The sequence below is a fragment of the Theobroma cacao genome, chromosome 9 (assembly GCF_000208745.1).
Source record: "Theobroma cacao cultivar B97-61/B2 chromosome 9, Criollo_cocoa_genome_V2, whole genome shotgun sequence".
Classification (NCBI taxonomy): Eukaryota; Viridiplantae; Streptophyta; class Magnoliopsida; order Malvales; family Malvaceae; genus Theobroma; species Theobroma cacao.
The window spans coordinates 1,213,145-1,235,357 of NC_030858.1; the positions used below are offsets into that span (position 1 = coordinate 1,213,145).

The window sequence follows — 22,213 nt, forward strand, 5'->3', positions numbered from 1 at the left end:
AATGCTTAAGATATTTGTTATTGATTATTTAAATTTAAATTTTATTATTTTTATTTTTATTAATTTAATTAATAACTAATTTTATGAAATACGTAAAGAAATATTATTGTATATGTACATGGGTTTAAGTAATTGGGTACTATGAAAAAAATTTTAATAATTTTTTTAATCTAATCAAAATTTTAAAAGAGTTAGGGTAATTATAGAGTAATAAAAATGTAATAGAGTTAAGATTAAGATAATAATTTTAAAATTATTCAAATAATTAATGAAATTAAAATAATTAATTTTTTTATAAAATTAGAGTTAAGGTATCTCAAAATTATAAAATATCCAACCCTTGACATCCCTAATTCTTTTACTTAATTTAATTCGTAAAAATACCAACTGCACGAAGGAGCCGCCACCAACCCCCAGCAGCACAGCGCACGCATCAATTTGTAAACATAAAAAAGCGACAGTCCCCACGTGTCAGCTCACAGAGTCGATAGATCTACGAAACGTCTGTAAGCCCAAGTGTGAGACTCGCATTTTCCTTTCCCAACGCCAACTCGGAGGCTGTGACTCAGGGCCACCTCCCCGATTCTTCCTCACCTCACCCATCCCGCTCAGCGATTCATCGTAAGATCATCTATAATTTCAACTTACCGTCATATTTGAAGGTTTTTTTTTCTTAGCTTAAATTCTATCTGTTTGACTTAGGGTTTTGATCGATTTGGAATTTTGTTCGGTTGCTGAGATAAGTAAAGAACTTATAAATGAAGTAATCAATTGATTATTGACAAGTGTTAGGCTTGAAATTGGATGGTTTTAGTTGCTACTGAGTTATAACGGTGTAGCTAGATACAAAAAAATTGACCTTTTAATGTTCTCAGCAACCAAACGGAAAATAAACATTCAGATGCTCATATCTCATGAACTCTATGATTAATTTTAGTAAATTAATATTTGGGATTAAATCAGGCACACGAAATTTAGGTCCTATTTGGTGGTTATTTTTTGCCATTTGCTTGGGGTCATAACATAGATTGATTAAGTATTTGATGATTAGAGTTCTTTTTTTTTTTGTAGCAATTGCCTTTATGGCTTAGTGTTTAATGGAGTTAATGTCTGGTAATTTGTTACGTGTAATTTACATAGTATGATCAGTCTGTTGAAAGGATTATATGTTCCAATTTTAGCTTTGAATACAGCTGGAGTTGCGGTTGGAAATGCATTTTCTTACTGATTTTGAAGTATAAGTTTGGGGCCAATGAAGTTTAGCTGGAAAGGAATTAGAATGTGGGGGCGTCTCTTATGTATTTTTGTTGCAAGGGTTTTTGCTAAATTTAGTTTATACTTGAAAATCTCTCGCATGTGGTTTTTCTGTTTATCTACGCCGTGCATGTCATCATTATTGCTGTTCGCGTCTACATCATCATGATGTCAGCACCTCAATGGGCACACGTTCTGTATTGCTATTCCATTGTTACTGCTGCTATTTCTAGCTCCTGAGCTGTCAAATAGATTTAGTAGTCTGGCTTGGTTGAGACTTGAGATGAAGGAAATATAGAGATATTAAGGTGTTATTTTGCAGACAATCATATTGAAGCATTTGTTTGATAAATCCTGGAATAACCAGTTCTGTTCCACTCTTCACGTCTCTGGGTGCGTATTGTGTAACAAACTGATCAGTATATAATGTTGTCTTCTTCCTCTCGTTGTCTGATGTTGCTCTCTTAGGTGTTGGTGCTTGGACAATTTTTTTAAGTCTCTTACAGAATTTAATTCTTTATTCTTTGCTCACAGTTCTTTGGGTGTAAATTGCGGAAGCTTATCTGGGAATCTAATTATCTTGTTCGGGTGAAAGAAGTTTTTACAACTTTAATCTTGTGAAAGGGCATTCTACTTCTTTCTTGAAATTTTCTTATTATTATGGTCTTGCATCATTTGTATATGCTTATAATCTGCTATGGTGGGGCTAGTTTGCTATGCTCATCAGTTTTTCACAAGGTTGAAGGTACATTTTCTTTTTGTGGTGAAATGATGCCGTAGGCTTGCTAAAGTGGTTAAACTATGCCAAAGCGGGAAGCTTGTGCTATAAGCAGATAATCCATGGGCTTCTTGGAGCTTCGAAATCTTTTGCTTGATTATGGTTTGATAGGGAAGCTGATGGGGCAAGTTAATTGGCATCAAAATCATGATCAACGGTGGTATAGTTTGGGCTGAAGGTATGATTACATTGTTTATCTTTTTTTCCCTAGTTGCTAACTATGTGTGATTGCAGTATACCACAGATCTTAGTTATTCTCATTCCATTTGATCTCTTTCCCATTGGGTCTCTATGATTTGTAGCTTGGAAATTCACCATTGAGTTTAACATTGGACCTTGTAACAGAAATGACATACAACCATAATGATGGCCTAGTGCAAAAAGAAAGGAACAGAAACTGTATTCTCTTGTACCAAATCCTTGTTGACTATCTTTACTAGGATCCACATCTGTCACATTCATCGGAGAAGTCTAATGTGTGCCTGAGAATTAGCTTTTTTTTAAGGAAATGCTATTCTTGTCTGAGTTGACATTGCTCATTTGAATGGGTCCAGTCTCCAAGATTAAGTTTTTAGATATTTTAATTTTATTCAATACTTAGTCCAAGCAGAACAGTTAGATACAGTTGATTTTCTTAGAGGCTTTATCTAATACTCTTATTATACTTTTAGCAATATATTCATTGTATTAGAAAGTAGGCTTTTCCCTCGTTGTGATGTTTACCATTTATTCCTCCAAGCTTCTGAGCATATATGTATCAGATCCTTGTACAATTTTTTTGCCTTTTAGGTTTGTTTTTCTTACAAATTGTTGCTGCAATAAACTGGATTGTAGCATACTTTTGATTATTGTGATGCTTGATACAGGATTTCCTGTCTTGTTGACCTCATCTAAATTTGATTCATAGAGATGTTACCTTCTTGCGTTGTTGCAGTTTGAATGTTCCTTCAAGTTTGTTTTCCAGATGGAAGAAGTTTGTCTCAATAGTGAGCCAGTCTTTGATGAGGTTGATGAGTACGAGGGTGAGGGAGACTGCAGTGTAGTGGGACATGATGATGAAACTGGTGCAAAACTTTCAAAGAAAGAACCACTTCCACCTACTGTTGGTTTGGAGTTTGATTCTTTTGACGAAGCTTATGACTTCTACAATGTCTTTGCTAAGGAACAGGGTTTTGGCATCAGAGTTAGCAATTCGTGGTTTAGATCCAAAAGGAAGGAGCGTTATAGAGCAAAACTTAGCTGTAGTAGTGCCGGTTTTAAGAAAAAGAGTGAAGCCAACAATCCAAGACCAGAAACAAGAACTGGTTGCCCTGCGATGGTAGTCATTAAGCTTGTGGACTCTAAAAGGTGGAGAATAGTTGAAGTTGAGCTTGACCACAATCACCAGGTGAGTCCACAGATCAAAAGATTTTACAAGTCTCATAAGAAAATGATTCTTGCAGCCAGTATGACACAACCACCACCAGAACCTGTTACAGAAATACATACTATCAAGATGTATCGAACAGCTGCTTTGGATGCTGGGTCTAATGGTTACTCAAATGTTTCTGAAAGAGAGGGTATTCATCCAGCCGATCACTCTAACCATTTGGAACTTAAAGAGGGAGATGCTTATGCCGTTTATAATTACTTCTGTCGCATGAAGTTAACTAATCTAAACTTCTTTTACTTGATGGATTTTGATGATGATGGCCGTCTGAAGAATGTATTTTGGGCTGATGCTAGGTCCAGGACTGCATGTGGTTACTTTTGTGACACTATTGTGATTGATACAACATGCTTGGCAAACAAATATGAAATTCCTTTGATTTCTTTTGTTGGAGTGAACCATCATGGACAATCTGTGTTGTTGGGGTGTGGCTTCCTCGGACATGAGTCAGTAGAGTACTTTGTCTGGATCTTTAGAGCATGGCTTAAATGCATGCAAGGGCACGCCCCACAAGTTATTGTTACTGATCAGTGCAAACCCTTGCAAATTGCTGTCTCTGAGGTTTTCCCTAAGGCTCATCATTGTTATTGTGTGTGGTATATCATGCACAGAGTTCCAGAGAAGTTGGGGGGATTGAAAGGATTCGAAGCAATTAAAAGACAGTTAAATAAAGCTGTCTATAACTCCCTGAGGATAGTTGAGTTTGAAACTTCTTGGGCCGAAGTGATCAAGCAGCATGGACTTGGGGATAACAAATGGCTCCAAACATTGTATGAAGACAGGAAACAATGGGTTCCAGTGTACTTAAAGGACACATTTTTTGCTGGAACGATTCCTATCCAAGAAAATGAGAGCTTGAATGCATTTTTTGATGGTTATGTACATAAGCATACATCTTTTAAGGAATTTGTTGATAAGTATGATTTAGCTCTGCACAGGAAGCACCTGAAAGAAGCTGTGGCGGATATGCAGTCAAGAAACTCATGCTTTGAATTGAAAACAAGATGTAATTTTGAGGTGCAGCTCTCTAAAGTATATACAAAAGAAATCTTTAATAAGTTTCAATCTGAAGTTGAGGGGATGTACTCTTGCTTTAACACAAGGCAGGTGAGTGTAAATGGGCCAATAATAACTTACATCGTTAAAGAAAGAGTCGAAACTGAAGGAAATGAGAAGGAGGTTAGGAATTATGAGGTTTTGTTTGAGACTAGTCAGGTGGATATCCGATGCATATGCAGTTTGTTCAACTACAAAGGTTATTTATGCAGGCATGCATTGAATGTTCTTAATTATAACGGTGTGGAAGAAATCCCCTCACGCTATATACTGCCTCGGTGGTGTAAAGATTTCAAGTACAGGCATGTTGATCGAGGCTCCTGTGACATCGATGTGTATAACCCAGTTTATTGGCATAATCACTTGCATAAGTGTGCAATTCCAGTTGTGGAAGGAGGAGCACAATCCCAGGAACACTATAAGATTGCACTGCATGAATTGCAGGAATTATTGAACAGATTTAATCTTGTAGAGGACAGCTTAGTGTAACAGAATATATAAAAAACCCCGAATCCAATGTTTTAATTACCTAGAAATACAAGGCTTTTGTTGTAATTACGAATTAGATGTGTTTAGAAAGAACTCAATAATTCCTTTTGACTGATTTTTCATAAGCAGTTGGATTGTTAGTCCTCCCATGGAAATGAATGTTAAACCCTCATGTTGCCTGAGTTAAATTGACTGTTTCGAGTTCTTCCAGAATACCCTTACGTCAATCTCATTGTAGATTCTAAAATTTGGCATTTTTGTTTCGAATTTGATCATGTTTACATTCTTACAATCTAAGAGATTTCGGTGAGCTCCAATGATGTTCATACGTGAACAGCTTGCCACACTGGTACAATGGTGTTTGCATAACTAAACCAACTCTATAGTATACAAAATAGGAGTAGCAATGAAGACAAAAAAAGAAGACTTCCCACAAAAAATTACAGTCCTGGATATATATTGAGTCATCAAGCCATGTCTTCAAACAACAAACACCATTAACCGGTTCCAAGTTCGACGAAGGAACATGGTTACACAAGCGCAGCACGAAAGTTCTTGCTCTTCACATTGAATAAATAAACAGTAAATACAACTCACTGCAGAGGAAGTTGAAACAGAAACATCCCATCTACCCCCTAGCAGAGATTAAAAGACGATCAAACAAAAACGGAAACATAAGGAAAAGGGCGCATGAGAGTGGGGAAGGTGCTCAAATCTCAAACTGTTGACCTCATTTTAGGCAGGAAGGTAGCGTGATCCCGTGACAAACAAAAGCCAGCACAACATAAACAATAATTAGGAGGAGGATTATCAGAGCAACCCTGCAATGTGGAAAGCAAGTTAATGAGTAATAAATTCATCCATCCTGGTATCTCTCCTATTTCAAGGAGCTAATTCACACGGAAAGCTAACTATTTTGAACAATGGAAATTATGCTCTTCTTTAGTAGTAAATTTCACTTCCAAATTTAATGAAGTGCATGTAAACATGCAAAAAAATGGGGTGAAGTTCAGAAAGCATACGTAAGCTTGACATTCCTCCACCATACTGTGTTTCTAAAACGACGAGCTTGCTTTCTGAAGCGAAAGGTGTTTCCTTGCATGTTAGCAGTTTTGTCAACCAGCAATTCTAAGCGGTCACCTCTCTCTAAAACTTTGTCGATATTCTCTATCATAACGTTTCGCACCTATTAGAGTACAAGAACAACATTAGACCACAGTCCAAAAACCAAAAAAACCACAGCAGGTTGAATGCCCTTGAGTGAGAAGGCCATAACTGCAGGCGATAATTAAAGGTAACACGTTAAATGGTCGATAATAGATCAAAATTTTTTATTTTATGCAAGCAAACAGCAAAATAATTCATCGTCAAAGTAGGTACAAGCTCATCCTTATGCATTCAAATAGAATACTAGAATCTAGAAGTATTAGAATAGTAGAATCTATAATCTGATTACATGCACTCAAAACCTACCTGACCCATTTCACCTTTTAGTCGATTTATCCTATCTGCATTAGGGTCACTAGAGTAATATTCCATTTGCTGGCTCAAAACCCTTGCAAATTCATCATTCATGCCGTAAGGGAGGGCTGAAAATACTGCTCGGCCATAAGTCCTCACAAATCTCTGATGAATGTCTTCAAGAAACGTAAAAGGAATACGCCCTGCAAAAGATACAATAAACACATTCCACCTTAATAACCAATAAAGTTGTCATCAGCAGCAACATTTGGACCAAAAAATTCTTAAACAACAAAGCGATACGCAAAGCAGTCGCAAACCACATGGATACTATAGCTATAAATTCTGAATTTAATTAGTTAAAAAAGTTGCAGAATGTTTCTGAATAACATAACTATTGCCGTCTCCAACTCAACACACACTAGAAGGGAAGTAATCATTCAAAAGCAGAAGGTGAGTGATGATTTCTCGGAACATTGCATCTATTGCTACTATTGAAGAAATAACATGATCATTACCAAAAGTAATCCCTTTTACCATTTCCCCATTCTATGAATTAAAATTGCATTTTTGAACTTTTAATCAAACCCGAGATTGTCAACTAAGCATAAAACTTCAACTTTCTTCTCAATCGCCTACTTTAATCTCGAATTTCCAATTAATTTAGAAATCAATACTTAACAAAGCAATTGAAATTGAAACATAAGCCTATCGCGTCAATCAAATATACGTTCGCTTTCGAAAACAGAAAAGAAAAGGAAAACTTATTCCGAGTGAGATAATTGGCTTACTTCCGGCGGATTCGTCGGCCATACAAAGAACGGTGAGGCCATCGGTGCGTTTGACGTGGAAGATATATCGATCTTGCGAGTACGAAACGTGCGTGTCGTTATTCCCAGGTATTTTCTCTAGAATTTGCCTGGCGATTGCGCTGGCGTTGGTCGTCGCCGCCGTAAACTCCGCCAGCACCACCGATCCTCGCGCCACCAGCGCGTATAGTATCGCCATCTTAATTCCAACCTCCCTTCTCTCCCTCTCTAGATCGCTTGGACCGATGTAAATAGAAAATAGCCTCTTTCCGCTACCTTTTCCGTTCCCACCTCAGAAATTCCCTTCTCCGGATCAAAAAGACGGAGCTGGATCGCAATTAGATAATTCAAATAAACACATGCTCCCCCTTTTCCTTCTTTCTCGAACTTTTCAGCAGTAAATTACTAATCTTTTGATTACGGAGTTAAGAATTTTAGATTAATCAGCTGAAATATTAAGAGATAAAACTGTTAAAAAAAATTATTACTGCAAGTACTCGAGAAAAAAGCCCAAAGGTTTAAAATTGAAGCTGAAAATTTGGCGGTAGGGTGAAATTGAAGTAGAACATGGGACAGTAAAGGAAGGGGAAAGAGGACCGATTCGCTTTTTCTTTGGGGTAGGAATCAGGAAGGAAAGAAGGCTCCTTGGCTTTTTTTCTCGATCTTATTCTTTGTTCCGAAAAAGTACAATTAGAAACATCCGGCTGTCTGGTTTGGGGTCCTATCCATTAATTGAGAGTTGGTTTTCTGTCGGCGAAAGGAAATTTAGGTCAAAGCACATTCTTGTATTAAATATTTTGATGAATAATAATAAAAAATAATTATTCATTATAAAAACTTATTTTATTTAAAATATAATATAAAATTTAATTGAATATAATAGAACAATAATGAATTTATTTGATCAATAATTCATGAATTTTTTTAGGGTTTGTTTTTTTTTCGTTTGTAAATGTTTGTTTTTTTCTTATTTTTATGAAAGTTAAAGATAAAAATTTTGACTTTGATATATTTTATATTAAAATTTTGAAAGTTTTTACAAATATAAACGTTCAATATCTTTTAATAAAACAATTTTAAAAAGAATTATGAAAAGTAAAATTTTAATATGCAAAAAAGTAAAAGTTTTAAATATTTAAAAAATGAGATAAAAAATCATTTTTGACACATTTTAAAAGAAAGAAAAAAAGAGAATGTAAGGGAAGGATTAATACCATTAAATAATTATGAACAAAAACTTTGATGTAAGCATAGAAAAATGATAGGCAGGGGACTTGCTTTGGAGGTTTGGGTTGGAATTTGGAGGCCAGATGAAGGATTGATAGGCCTGAAGAAAGGGTGGGTTGGTGGGCTTTCACTCACTTGCCTTCCCTCACAGTAACATGTCTCTGTCCATCAATATGAAAAGATAGGACAAGCTTGGGCCTAGGCCAGGCTAATGGAAATGGTCCAACCATATGTGACTTATGGGGACCAAGGTGAACTGAAAAAGAAGACCACCCTGGAAAATGGGCCTTGGCATGCTCTTTTCAGCGTAAGCTATAAGCAAACTTCATTTTCAATTAGAATATCAAACGTTAAAAAGTCTATCAATCAACCCCTTTTGGAATTTGGTCATCTCATAAAATTATCCAATTGAACCTTTATTCTTTCATTTTCTCTGATAAAACATTTATTTTATAATACAAATATAATCGTCGTTTTCAATGATAACGGTTAGTTTTTATATATGTAAATTTTGACAAGACATACGTACTAATTATAATAAGAAATAAAAACAAAAGTACGATAAAAATGGAAAATTTTGGCCAAAACAAGTATAATTCAAGACTTTTTTTTTTTTTACTTTAATCGGTTAAAGAAAAAGGAGAAATGACTTTGCATGGAGCAACCTTACTGAAGTGCCTAAGGTCATGTGAATTTTTTTTCCTTTTTCTGCCAATCCTTTTTTTTCCGATAACGTTTTGGGGTTTTCTTCTTTGTAGATAAGAAATTCATAAGTTCATATAAGATGTTCATCTCTAGTGCCTATGGTCCTACATATCTAGTCCAAACTTTGGACAAAAATATCTTGATTCCTGGCTCACGATGTGTCAAACCATAGCCACCCGAATCCACCTTATTTTCATCTATTTATTCACCACAATATCTACTGTTGGAATATTTTTTACAGTTAGATGTACACAATTTACTCACATGAGAGAGTTTAATTCTACATATTGGTGCATAAGAAAATTAATTAATTAATTAATAATTTTAAATAAACACATAATTCATTCGTTTTCCTATGTAATTAATTAATAGAAAATTTTTATAAAAAAAATTATCTTTTAAGATCGGATATTCGAATAATTTAGAGAAAGAATCACATTGGGATTGTATTAATTAAAGTATTAAAATAACTGCAAAGATATGGGTGAAGGGGTAGTCCAAAGCATGTGTGTAGCATCTAAAACAGGGCCTCACGTTTCAATCATAGAAGAGGACGACCACCCACAGCATTTCAATCAACATCGCTTGGTCCGGCAATTAGATTTGCTAGCATGTGCTCTGAGCTGCATACAAACACCCTTATTGCTATCAATTATTGAAAAATGAATCAATACTGGACAAAACTCAAGACAAGTAGACAAAAACGAATTCACGTTTATTGTCTCAACCCCAAGAGCTGGAATCCATTTCGGTGAAAACTTACGGTGCCCTTGAACTTGCCCATCCCCCAGCTTTTGCTAGGTTACCAGTCAAGCAACTTGCACAAATAACCATCACCAATTGTCCAAGTTGTATAACCAGCTTGTCTTGTGCAATACGAAACTCAAATGTTTAGTGGAGCTGAGGAAGATTACAGGGAAAGTTACATTCTGTGTATACTTCCAGAAAAATAAACTTTTTTTATTGATTTTTTTTAATTAAGTTCTAAGTTGATAGATCAGAAATATTTTAAGTTTGGTGATAATATGAATTGTGAATAAATGTTTGTTTTGATTATGAGAACGTTTGGTTCGATTATTTTAATTGACGGATATTTTCTTAATACGTTAAGATATTAGTATAAGATTAGTAATATGATACTATTAATACTTTTTCCGACCGAGGAAAGAAAAAGTGAGAGAAATGAGAGCTTAAAATTTACACTAATTGAATACCCCTTTCTTGTCCAAAGTTATATATTTATGAGCATGGTTTTGATGGAGAGGCAAGGGTGAAGTCAAGTTTATGGGGCCATGAATGCATAATTTTGTTATTGAGTGAACCTCCCGTAACTGCTTTGATAGTATTGAGAAACAATAAGGAAAGAGATCATGCAACTTTCCTGCCCAGAAGCATACAAAAATCCAACTACTACATTATCATCCTTTTTCACTCTCTTCCACTCAATCAGACTCCCAACAGCCACCTCACAAATTTCCTTTAAAAACGCTGCTTCTGGTTCTAGGAAGGCACCCCAACTCGTTCGAATATCTCCAGTCACTAAGTAACTGTAGCAAGCAGCCGCTGCAATGGCTTCCAAGCAAATCTGTGCCCTCTTTTTAGTGTTCTCTCTTCTTCTCCACTCAACATTCACCAGCGCCTGCAATTCATGCAAACCCAAGCCCACACCCACTCCTCCTCCTCCTCCTTCACCAGCATGCCCTCCACCACCATCATCTTGCCCCAAGGACACATTGAAGCTAGGTGTCTGCGCTGACCTCCTTGGACTTGTCAACATAGTGGTGGGATCACCTCCTTCAAGCAAATGCTGCGCTTTGCTCTCAGGCTTGGCTGATTTGGAGGCTGCCCTTTGCCTTTGCACTGCCATTAAAGCCAGTGTACTTGGAATTAACCTCAACATCCCCGTTTCTCTTAGCTTAATCCTTAGTGCATGTCAGAAGAATGTTCCTGCTGGCTTCAAGTGTGAATAAGAAGCCCCGAAGTTTCCACGCTAAGTTTGCTCTTGTACTTTGACTTGTCAGAATATCACCATGCCATTGGTGTTGGAAAATTTACTAATGTGCTTTAATTTGTTGCTTTGATTAGTTTGTTTTGAAGTTGGAAACAAGGTTTCTTTTCTTTTCTTTTTTTTTTTTTTGCTAGGGTTTGTGTTTTACATTTTTAGGGTGTCTTATCCCAAAGACTCTCCCATTATGTGATATTTGTTCAAGTTGAATAACTAGGCCTGTGGGTTCATTTACCTCAGCCTACATGTAATGTTTGATTAATGTTTGTGAATGTGAAGTTGATTTTCTTTATGTTTACTCAATTCAATTTTGGGCACAAATCTATATATAATATGATAGAAGCAGGAATCCTTTTGCTTTGGGAAAACAGTTGCTGTCCCAAACAGTAAAAAAAACCTTGCTTCCAGCTCTTTTAAGGTTGATTTAGCTTGTAATGTTGGAATCAATTTCCTTTATTTGCAAAACTTGGTTAGCCCCTAGTTAATTTTCATGTGGGTAACAATTTTTTTTTACATAATAATTAAGAAGTTATCAAAATTTGGATTTTCGACTTTAGATACAGAAATTAACTTAAAAATTTAATTAAATTTGATTATAACCAAATGAATAAATAATTTTCTTTCTAATATAAATGATTCAACAAGAAATGAAAATTATATAACAATTATTATTTAATGACGATGAAGATAGAAGCATCAATTATTGATCTTGAAATTGAATTCAAGTCATAAACAAAAATAAAAATTTAAGATGACGTATATATGTATTAAATATATATATTTTATATATAAAATCATACACTAATTATTGAAAAGAGACAACAAATACGTGTCGAGAGTATTAAAGTAGTAGCTAAAGCAGAAGAGAGGTGATGGTTTGGTTTGGGCAAATGGGCGTGACACCGAGTCCACGTGAAAGTACGTCATGGGCTCAGAGCGGTTATACAGTTCAAAGGTACGTCATGGGCTCAGAGCGGTTATGCAATTCAAAGCCTCTTTCCCCTCCCCCTCCGTCGCCACCCCCACACGTAGCATTGATTAGCGTAATCCCCGAGGATGCTTTGCTTTCGAAACTGCAACGTATTCAACAAAACACCTCGAGCCTCCCTCGACACACCCCCTTTGCTTCTGCTTTTGCACCCTTCGTCCCATTGAAATTGCAACTGCATTTCCCAATCAGGGAAAACGAGATTTAATTGAACTCTACTTTACCCTCTTCAAAAACAGTAGAAAAGGTTTTGAAAAAAGGGAAATGGGGAGCGACCAAAGACGGGACCAAATTGGTTTTCTGGTACTGATGGGATGTGGTAGGCTGTCGTTGTAACTTACGGGATATCATTAGTTTAGAGTGGATGGAAGCCTAACATCATCTTCTGTAGTTCTTTTCCATATATAAATGTACATTTTCACTTTTCACTTCACAATAATTCTGCGTCTGCTGCGGCTTTTTCCTTGTTTTCTCCCCCACACCTGCACTGCACCCTCCTTTTTCTTTCTATCTCTATCTTCCCTCAATCTGTTCCTGAAAATGAGATGGCGGTGATGGTGATCAGATGCACGCATGCAGCCGAGGTTCTCTTTGTGATTTTCCACAGCTTTCTTGAACTGTGTCGAGAAAATCTGCATTCCCATGCAATGGTATACATACAACATTCGGCACCGGGAAAACACAGTTCATGAGAGCTGTGGAAAATTACTGAGAGGATCTTCTTTTGATGAATCCTCGATGGTACTAGTTAACGGAAAATGGTTTCCACTTTCAACTCACTGTAGTAATTAATTAACATTTGTTGGCATTTCCTTTTCCTTGTGTACATGCAGGTGGTTTCAAGATTTCACATCAACAGTCAATGGATTCAAGAAAAGGGTTAGCAGCAGACAGACTTTGGTTCAATCTGCTTTTCATTTTTTTTTTTGCTGAATAATTATTAGTTTCATGGTTCTTCCATACCATTTTGTATCTGAACTGATAATATATTCATATCCTCTTCTTGTTCCAGAGATTAATTAACTAGAATCATCATTTCATGCCTGCAATTCCAGAATGTATACAAACAATACAACTTCTATTGCTATCATTTCTTTCTCTTTTTCTCTGCAACAACAGCTCGGAAAATCCATCAACTGTTGATTCGACTCTTGTCACCTTTTTCCCAGACCTTTACTTTGTTTGGTTTTGCAGAAAATATAAAAAGAAATTAAAAAATAAAATAAAAGACTTGAATTGTATTTATTTGGATGTATAAAATACTACCAACAATTTTTTAAAGCCATCGTCCTTCAAACTTTTCCTGAACCAAATGCTTTATAGAGGTACGCAGGATCGAAGAAATTAATGACGAAGGCAAGAGGTGGTTGAGAAGAAGACTTTTGCATATGAATAATTAGCAAGCTTGCCCCCTGGCTTGATTTTCTCTTGGTGCATTACCTCACGTCAATGCAAAGATATATAGTACCCCCATTCATTTCTAAATTTACTATACAAACAATTAAGTCATTAGATTTAATGTCAATTGATCATTTTTATCGATATATGATAATGATATAATAAGTACATTTAATCAAGTCAACTGTCATGTGATTATATTAACTTATTAGATCATATATAACGTGAGTATAAGAATATAAAAATTATTTAATTTTTATTAAGATAAAAGGTTATTTGGGTATAATTTAAAAGTTAAAAACTCATTACAGCAGAGATTGTTTTACTATTTGAGCCTTTCTAAGGATGTTGAGGTAATTAGTTTTGTAGGGTGAGGAAGTCCTTTTGGCTCATGGGGTGAGGAGACATGCGAAGGTGTAGACGTCTTGTCTTTGATAAAGGCACTGAGGTATATCTGCCCCCAATCCTCTCTCTGCATGGACATGCCTCAAACAAGCGTGATCTTCATGATTTACCTGTCCCGAGCTCTCGACACACCCCGCCAATTGCTTCACTGTCATGAATTAATCTCTCTCTTTCAAGCCGATGAGAGAGGACATATCGTCCTTTGCTGTATTGATGATGTCCTTTATCTCACAGTCATTCGACCAGGTTACATGATTTCCTCTCCGAATCAACTCATTCAACATTCCAGGATTGATAGTTGACCATTGCCACAAAACCTGTTCAATCCGCCACCTATCTAGAACTTGAATTTTGACATCCCAACATCAGTTTGTTAAGACAAAATCAATTGATAGGATCCCTTTGTTGGTAGTATACTACAAATTTTTTCCCTTTACGTTTTCTGCTACGGAGGAAAGAGAGCTTGTGAAGCATATGTAGAGCTTCTTAAAACACTAATCATTAATTATCAAGAAGTTATACTAAACCTATAACATATCTTGCATTCACTGACTAATGGAAATCTGCTCTAAAGATGTGGTGAATTTGCCATCTTTTCATCTGAATTTTTAAACTTTCAACAATATGAAACAAAATTTTCTTCAACCTCCATGGAGCATTGTGAAAGTTCAAATTCCACTTAATCGTATATAAATAGTCATTTTCAATCAATAAACAATGAGAGTTTTGTTCATTTAGAGGCAGTAAAAATAACAAAAACTTCTTTAATTTCAATTAATTTTGCAAAATTCGAATCACCTTATTCCTAATGTACCTTAATTGATTAAACATAATCAACCGTTAAAATTATGGCACATGATGGGTTCATATAACCATCAAGAAACATACAAACTTTTTCAAAGTGCTATTTTGTTCTTTTCTTTGAGAAGCAAAAACCATCATCAACTGAAGTGGAACTAGGATCGCATATAGGTCAGATTTTTGGGTTTATTCACATGAACCAATATATATATATAATCTTTTAAGAAAATACACAAAAAATCCCTTAATAAAGAAAAGGGGCCATAAAATAAAACAAACCAACCCATCCCATTACTTGAAAGCCCAATTTTCCTTGAGTAAGCCCAAAATAGTGGACCACCAACCCCTGAGAGTCCAGAAATGCTCAGTCTGTACCTTCTCAGGTCCAGTAAGGATATTAGGCCCATTAGGCCCATGTTGGAGGTCCATGAACAGGGCCAGGAAAGGGGTCAAACCTTTTTGGAACTCGAAACCAGAGGCAAAGCGAAGGCAAGCATCTGTTTTTTTCCGTTGTTGCCGTGACGGTGAATGCAAGTCCAGAACAAGACAGTTAGGTAACTCCGTTCTTTATTACCCGAAAAAAACAAAAATACTAATAAAGGAAAAAAAAAAGTTGAGGGGAGAGAAGTGCGATGGAATTTTTGGCATCGAGGACTTAAGAGAAGACCCGAGAAAGAGACAGAAGTCGAAGCAGGAGGGAGGTCAGGTGGACGCACCACGCTCACGGCTCAATCTAGCCAACGTTCTACCCTTTTTCTTATTCTCTCTGTTATAATGCGCCGTCTTTTTTTTTTTTTTTGTTCTTAGTTCTAATTGAATTTAAAGTAAAATTCTTACGGCCTACACCTGTTTTGGCGCTTTGCTCCAGTTGTCTACTTTTCCCTCCCTCGATCCGATCACCTAAAACCCTAAAGCTGTTTCCTTCTCTGACATTTCGACAGCGGGGAGCCTTTGTTTGATGTTCAATTTCGATTCGATAAGAGAGATAAAGAGAGAGATCGGCGTCGTTTTGTAGGGAAGAAACGATGATGCAGAGACGGAGTCCACCGAAGCACAGGCACGACGGGACTTCGCCACTGCCTCTCGGGATGGATTGGAGTCCGCCTCCTCGTAAATGGGTCAGTTTTCCTTCAATTTATTTATTTGAAATTAGTTTGGAATCTGAATTTGCACTCAATTTTGGAGATTTTAAGAGTTTAGTTCATGGAATTCTAGGGTTTTAAGCAATAACTAGTTTTATTTGAGTGAGTTTATGGTGGATCACGATATGTATAAAAGAAAAAGACGATCAATTTGGCAAAGATGAGGTTAGACTTGATTGCTAGATTGTTTCAGTGACTTAGATAGTTACTTATCTTAATCTTAATTGAAATTGACAGGGCATTTATTGCTTTTACATGCATATAATATATATATATTTTTTAAATCAGCTTTTAAATACAATAATCTAATAAATTTTAGAATTTTATAATAAATTTTAGAATTTTAAGTTATTTTGGTTCCCATGTCTTGAAGTGCTTTGTTCATATGAGACCTCATGAGCTGGATTTTAAGCTTTTACAGAGTTCCCATTGGTCCAGGAGGTTATATTATACATTTTTTTGGCTGAAATTGTGATAGTAGTTTAATTGATCTTGATGATCAGAGAACTCAATCAAGAATCTGAGACATCATCTAAAATTAAGGTCCATGTTGTAATCTAATCTTGACATAGATTTACATTTTGAATACCAATTTTTATGGCTTTTTTTAGTTAGACAAGATGAGGGTAGGACAGTTTTTTTTTTTTGTAGTTTATATTCTGATTCTTTTAGTAGATATTTTGGCAGTCTAGAAAGTTTTGATTTAACCTTGGTTTTAGCACTTACTCGTTGTACATATATATGCAGAATGGGAGGGAAACTGTTTGGCCACATGATCCTCGAACTGGATGGAGTTATTGTGTTACAATACCTTCTTGGATTTTCCTTCCAAAATCAAGAGATTCAGATCCTGTAGTGGTAATCATCAGCATCTATGTCAATGGCAAATGTTATGTTGTCCTGTCTATGTGGTTTGGTGATATGTTGAATTCTCTTTCATGATACAAAAATTTCAGCCTCACCATTTCTATTATTAATTTTGTAATGGTTGGGTTATGGATCGAATGTTACAGTCAGAAAATTTTCAAAAATCTGAATTAGCATTAAGTCTATTTGGTAGAAATATAAGACTCTTTGGACTTCATTTCAAATTTTGTACAGATATCTAAATTGGCATTCTGCATAATCATTTGATAAAATGGATGATCTAACATTTAATTCACACTAATATATATGCCATGGTTCTCTATTAACATTCTTAGGGGGCAGTTTTACAGGGTACAGGTTGGGATACAATCACCAGAGGGTGTTACAACTACACGTGGAGTATTGAGAAGATTTAATGATTTTTTGAAGCTATTTACTGATGTAAGTCCTTGCATTTTCTTTATGTTGCAGTAAGAACTCCACTATTAGTAATTAGAATGTATGTTAGGAAACTGAAGCTGACCATTGTGGCTTAATTGTTTGATCATAACTATGGAAACAAATGACATGCACTCTGATTAAAATATTGAAATACAACTGAGTTGGGACTTCTTATATTGTTATGACTTTCCTCCACAGCTAAAAAAGACATTTCCCAAGAAAAGTCTTCCCCCTGCTCCACCCAAGGGGCTGATGCGTTTGAAAAGCAGAACACTGTTGGAAGAGGTAGGCAATAAGTTTTTTGCTTTGTTTTTTCCTTTTTCTATAATGCTTTTGATAGAACTGCTGTAGTATCTTCCTTCCCTTTATCATCCGGAACAAGTGGAATAACTCTATCGCAATTCTCATTTTTTCTTCTTTAATGATCCCTACTAGCCATTTTTTTCCCTTGTAGTTGCTTATAACAGATTAACAGTTCATCCTTTGATATCACACATAGTTTTCTACGGGCATCCGTTCAGCATAATTTTGCCCTTTAATCTTTTTGCCAAAATTGTGACATCTCATTGTGGTAGGCTATATTGGCCGATGCATGTCAAAAATTTCTAGGTAACTGAGCACTTGATAAGTCAAACCCATAAAGATGGTTTTTTCAGTTGTCTAGTATAACTTGAAGGATCCTAGAATTATTGATCTTTCTAGTTTTTAATCCTTATGTCATCCATAATTTTCCTTCTAAAATAGTATTGAATTAGAGTTTTAATTTGATGAACATATATTCTTGAATAAATTTTTTTTAATTTCAATAATGAAAGGTCTTTCTTAGGCATTATTTAATGAAGTTGCTGGTGAGTAGCAATCAATTGTCTAGTGATGCAAATTTGTCTTTTGTGGGAAAAAAAGAAGAAAAAAATGGAAGCTTCCAAATTAAACCTGTGGATGTCTGACATGTTTATTATCTGGGTGACTAATATCCTCAAAAGGCTTAGTTTTGTTGCAGAGAAGGTGTTCGTTGGAGGAGTGGATGACAAAGCTGTTATCTGACATTGATTTGTCAAGAAGTGTCACAGTTGCATCCTTTCTTGAACTAGAAGCTGCTGCGAGGTCTTGTATGTGCAATTCTACTTCATTAACAGGATTTTAAGACTTAGTTATCTTGTCTTCTGCAATTTACGAGTAAAAGTGGACGTCTAATAGAATTTCAGTGATATTTGGATGTTTAGAATATATATATATATATATATAATCAAGCTTAGTTTCATCTTTGGAGTTTTTACATTTCATATTATTCTTTTCAGCATTCCAAGAGGTAAACGATCACTCTTCGGAAGCAAATGTTGCTGGAAATAACACAATTTCATCACTTGAAATTCCTCCCAGTTCAAGCATATCTCATCTTGCTGGTAGTTCATCAATCACATCAGATTATGGTAGTGATACTGCTTATGAGACCTCTGAGCTTGGGACTCCAAGGTTAGGGAGAGATGACAGTTCTGAAATTGGTTTGGGAGATCTGACATTGGATGAAGATTTGACAGGTTCAATAGAAAAATTTGTTAAGTATGGTATGTCAAATATTGATGAGGGACTATTTATGGGACAGACAATTTTGGAGCAGCTTGAAGATTTTCCAAAGCATAAATCACACACCAGAAACATCAATAATACTCTGGGGAAAGATACTTGTAATGGAAATGGGTCTAGAGTTTCATTTCTTGCTGGTAATGGGTTGGAACTTTTTTCTGAGACAGAGCCAGCTAAGATGGCTGGTCATACTCGAAAGCTATCAACTGAAAGTGTTGGAAGTGATGTGAGCTCTTTGAGAGGTAGTGACATGTCCAACTCTGGGATTCCAAACTTATCTGTTGATGGCTCTCTTGACCTTCCTGGAACTGCAGAAGTACTATGTACCATGGGAACTCTTGGAAACTCTGTTTCTCAGTTTTCAGGTGATACCCAAATAGTTATTCCATTGGATCAGCGTCATAAGATGAATAGGGTTCTTTTGACCATGCAGCGGAGACTTGTCACTGCAAAAACTGATATGGAGGATCTCATAGCAAGATTGAATCAAGAAATAGCAGTGAAAGGTTATCTTAAGACAAAGGTTTGTGGAAGCAGTTTGATATGCTTTCTGAGATTAATTTTGAAAGTTATCATGATATAAATAGTTTGGTATCAATATATTTGAGATATTTTCAGTATTTAGGGCTATTTGCAAAGATTTGTTCATAGTTGTGAAGCTGACTTTTGATATTTCAATATACTGGTTTCCCTTTTCTTTCAATATTGAGCTTTGTTTGTTCTAGATTCAGATGAATTGTTTGCAAAAACAGGAAAGTGTTTATGGTTAGTTTTTGTGTTTTGTGTATGTATCAGTGTCGCATTTCTATTTTTTTCTCTCTTTTGGGTTAACTATGTGTGGAACTGTGTCAATTCCTGCAAATTTTTACCAGAGACCTATATATAATTTTATTAAATCTCTGTCTGGTTGTCTTTGGGTGCTTTATACCCCACTAGGGGCTGAATGGGCTTTATTCTTATTAAATATATTAGCAATTTGAGGTTGAGTTAACAAATTGGAGATGCTCAGGTTAAGGATTTGGAAGTGGAACTTGAAAGCACCAAACAGAAAAATAAAGAAAACCTGCAGCAAGCTATCCTGATTGAAAGAGAAAGGTTTACTCAAGTGCAGTGGGAAATGGAAGAACTTCGACGGAAGTCATTGGAAATGGAGTTGAAGTTGAATCCTAAACAGGTAATGCAGTTAACTTGCTTTTTATTCTTTTTCGTAATTGGTATGCATATGCACACTTGATATTGATGCTTTGTACAGATTTTTTGTCAATTAAGGTAAACGATGAACTTGGCCTGATAAATTATGCTTGGAGAGAGATCGCTTAAAATTGGTGATTGTATGTTTCTAGCTTGTTTGATGTCTTCTGTCAATTGAAATATAATTCAAACTCTCTGCCTCTCACATGTCCCACAAAATAAAATGTGATACTAATTATCGGATAGGAACATCATGAACCTGATTGTTGAAGTTGGATTCAAAGGTCATTTCAAATTCTTTTTGAAGAGTTAACAAAAATTATCCTTCATTGCTTTCCCTTGGACAAAAGTTCAAAATCGTTTCTGAGACAATTGAGGAATTTCTGCCCCTTAACATAAAATATTGTGAATGTTTAATTATTCACAATTAACAACAAAACTTGAGACAGGATGAGAAGCAAATAACAGAGACAATTATTCGGTCTGCTGATGAGGAGAAAGATGCAATGCTGCAAGAGTTAAATGCTACTAAGGAGCAGCTGAAGAATATATCAAGGCAGTATGAAGAGCTAGAGGCAAAATCAAAAGCAGATATTAAACTTCTTGTTAAAGAGGTTAAGTCTCTTCGGAAATGCCAAAAACAACTGAAGCAGGAGGCTGGTCAATCACTGTCAGAAAAATCTGAAGCTGAGGTAACTGTCAGTAAAGCATTGTTTACATGCTAAGTTTCTTCTTAATACATTCAACCAAAAAAAAAACTTATTATCTATTGAAAATTTACATCTTTAGGGATTCTAGAGATATATTAGGTATAGTCAAAGCAAATCGTTGCTTAAGTTCTCTGCTATTTGTATTCCATTGATTTTTCAGGTACAACTACAACAGGAAAGACAATTCAGCAAGCATGTAAGAACTGCTAGAGAAAACCTGTTAAATGAATGCCGGCATCTTCACGACCGACTTCTCCAATGCACTGTGAATTTGTCCGCAGATGATGATGAAAATTTAATCAAGAATTATTCCTTAGTTGAAGATGCATTGGATTTGTTGACTACATCTGATGATAAAATCACCACCCTACTTGCAGAGGTAACCTTGCTTTTTGGCTATTTTCAACTTGTTCAACTCTTGTACCTTGAGTCGATTTTCAATACGGTCACTGTCAGTTATATTTGGTTTTAGGAATTATTTAGATAGAAAGTAAAAGTCTGTTTTGTCCCTTTTCTAATACCTGATTAATATTGTTAAATGAAAGGCTTTGTCACCATCATAGTAACACCATTAATGGACTCCTCCCTTTTGTAATACCTGATTAATGTTGATAAATGAAAGGCTTTGTTCCCATCATGGTAAACACCATTAATGGACTTCACCCTTTTCTAATACTTGATTAATATTTGATAAATGAAAGGCTTCGTCACCTTTAATAGCCTTCCGACTTTAGTCCCCTCTTATCTCTCTTCCCTTTTCCCTGCCCCCCTCCCCCACCCATCTCTCTCTATCTCTCTCTCTGTTAAATTATTCATGTTATTTTCCATTCTTTTATTGTTTAGACTTCCATAACTTGTGCACTTACTACTATTTCTTTCCCTGCACAAATTTAATTAGGCACAACTATTAGCCCAGGAAGGTAGCACTGCTGCTGACGACCACTACGATACAAGAATAGATGATGAGTTGAGGAAGATCATAGCAGACATCTTCACCGACAACGCTAAATTAAGAAAGCAGGTGAATTCTCTCATACGGCATAGACTCAAATGTGATATCATGTCAAAGAATAATGATAAGGAATTAAACAAGTCCTCAGAAAGATGAAATGGGGTTATGAATATTTGTAATTTTTTTGTCTTACAAATTATCATAAGGCACCCCCAAAGTCTCCATTACAGTTCCCTGTAATCAATTACATGCTGCTTTAATTGCATGATCTTAACAACTATACTTGTGAATTTTGTGTTTACACGCATACCAGTAATGCCAGAGAAGATGCCCTGTTATGATACTTGTTCTATTCTATCTTTTAATCACTTTTAATAACAAAGAGAGATGAAATGAAAAGCATCAGAACAGTATATTCCCATGTCTGGAAAGTAGACAATTCTTCTGTTCATATGTGTAATTTTTTTCTTTTTTTTTTTAACTTTGTTTTGGGTTTTATTATTGGAACAGCTTCTGTGTTA

General features: G+C 35.6%; 4 protein-coding genes across 9 annotated transcripts; 3 read left to right on the forward strand and 1 right to left on the reverse strand.

The window, feature by feature from the left end:
* Positions 462 to 5,219, forward strand: LOC18587769 (protein FAR1-RELATED SEQUENCE 6). 3 transcript variants are annotated; one of them, XM_007011760.2, is made up of 3 exons: positions 462 to 621; positions 2,035 to 2,210; positions 2,967 to 5,219. In XM_007011760.2, exon 3 carries the CDS (start codon positions 2,997 to 2,999, stop codon positions 5,004 to 5,006), a length of 2,010 nt encoding a protein of 669 aa, XP_007011822.2. In that variant the 5' UTR covers positions 462 to 621; positions 2,035 to 2,210; positions 2,967 to 2,996; the 3' UTR covers positions 5,007 to 5,219. The 3 variants fall into 3 exon arrangements, with proteins under 3 accessions (XP_007011822.2, XP_017983144.1, XP_007011821.2); XM_018127655.1 differs by having other exon boundaries at positions 470 to 621; positions 1,789 to 2,210; XM_007011759.2 differs by having other exon boundaries at positions 470 to 621; positions 2,000 to 2,210.
* Positions 5,434 to 8,025, reverse strand: LOC18587770 (vesicle-associated membrane protein 711). Its single transcript, XM_018127656.1, has 4 exons — positions 7,259 to 8,025; positions 6,480 to 6,670; positions 6,029 to 6,192; positions 5,434 to 5,827 (listed from the first exon to the last, which is right to left on the reverse strand). The coding sequence occupies exons 1-4, from the start codon at positions 7,473 to 7,475 to the stop codon at positions 5,737 to 5,739; spliced, it is 663 nt and encodes a 220-aa protein (XP_017983145.1). The 5' UTR covers positions 7,476 to 8,025; the 3' UTR covers positions 5,434 to 5,736.
* Positions 10,472 to 11,516, forward strand: LOC18587771 (14 kDa proline-rich protein DC2.15). The gene has a single exon (XM_007011762.2). It carries the CDS (start codon positions 10,777 to 10,779, stop codon positions 11,176 to 11,178), a length of 402 nt encoding a protein of 133 aa, XP_007011824.1. The 5' UTR covers positions 10,472 to 10,776; the 3' UTR covers positions 11,179 to 11,516.
* On the forward strand, positions 15,391 to 22,113 carry LOC18587774. 4 transcript variants are annotated; one of them, XM_007011766.2, is made up of 11 exons: positions 15,391 to 15,511; positions 15,747 to 15,923; positions 16,695 to 16,805; positions 17,157 to 17,255; positions 17,454 to 17,540; positions 18,256 to 18,364; positions 18,554 to 19,362; positions 19,849 to 20,013; positions 20,480 to 20,722; positions 20,901 to 21,119; positions 21,639 to 22,113. In XM_007011766.2, the coding sequence occupies exons 2-11, from the start codon at positions 15,831 to 15,833 to the stop codon at positions 21,846 to 21,848; spliced, it is 2,145 nt and encodes a 714-aa protein (XP_007011828.2). In that variant the 5' UTR covers positions 15,391 to 15,511; positions 15,747 to 15,830; the 3' UTR covers positions 21,849 to 22,113. The 4 variants fall into 4 exon arrangements, with proteins under 4 accessions (XP_007011828.2, XP_007011827.2, XP_017982678.1 ...); XM_007011765.2 differs by having other exon boundaries at positions 15,391 to 15,506; XM_018127189.1 differs by lacking the exons at positions 15,391 to 15,511; positions 15,747 to 15,923 and having other exon boundaries at positions 16,718 to 16,805; positions 17,165 to 17,255.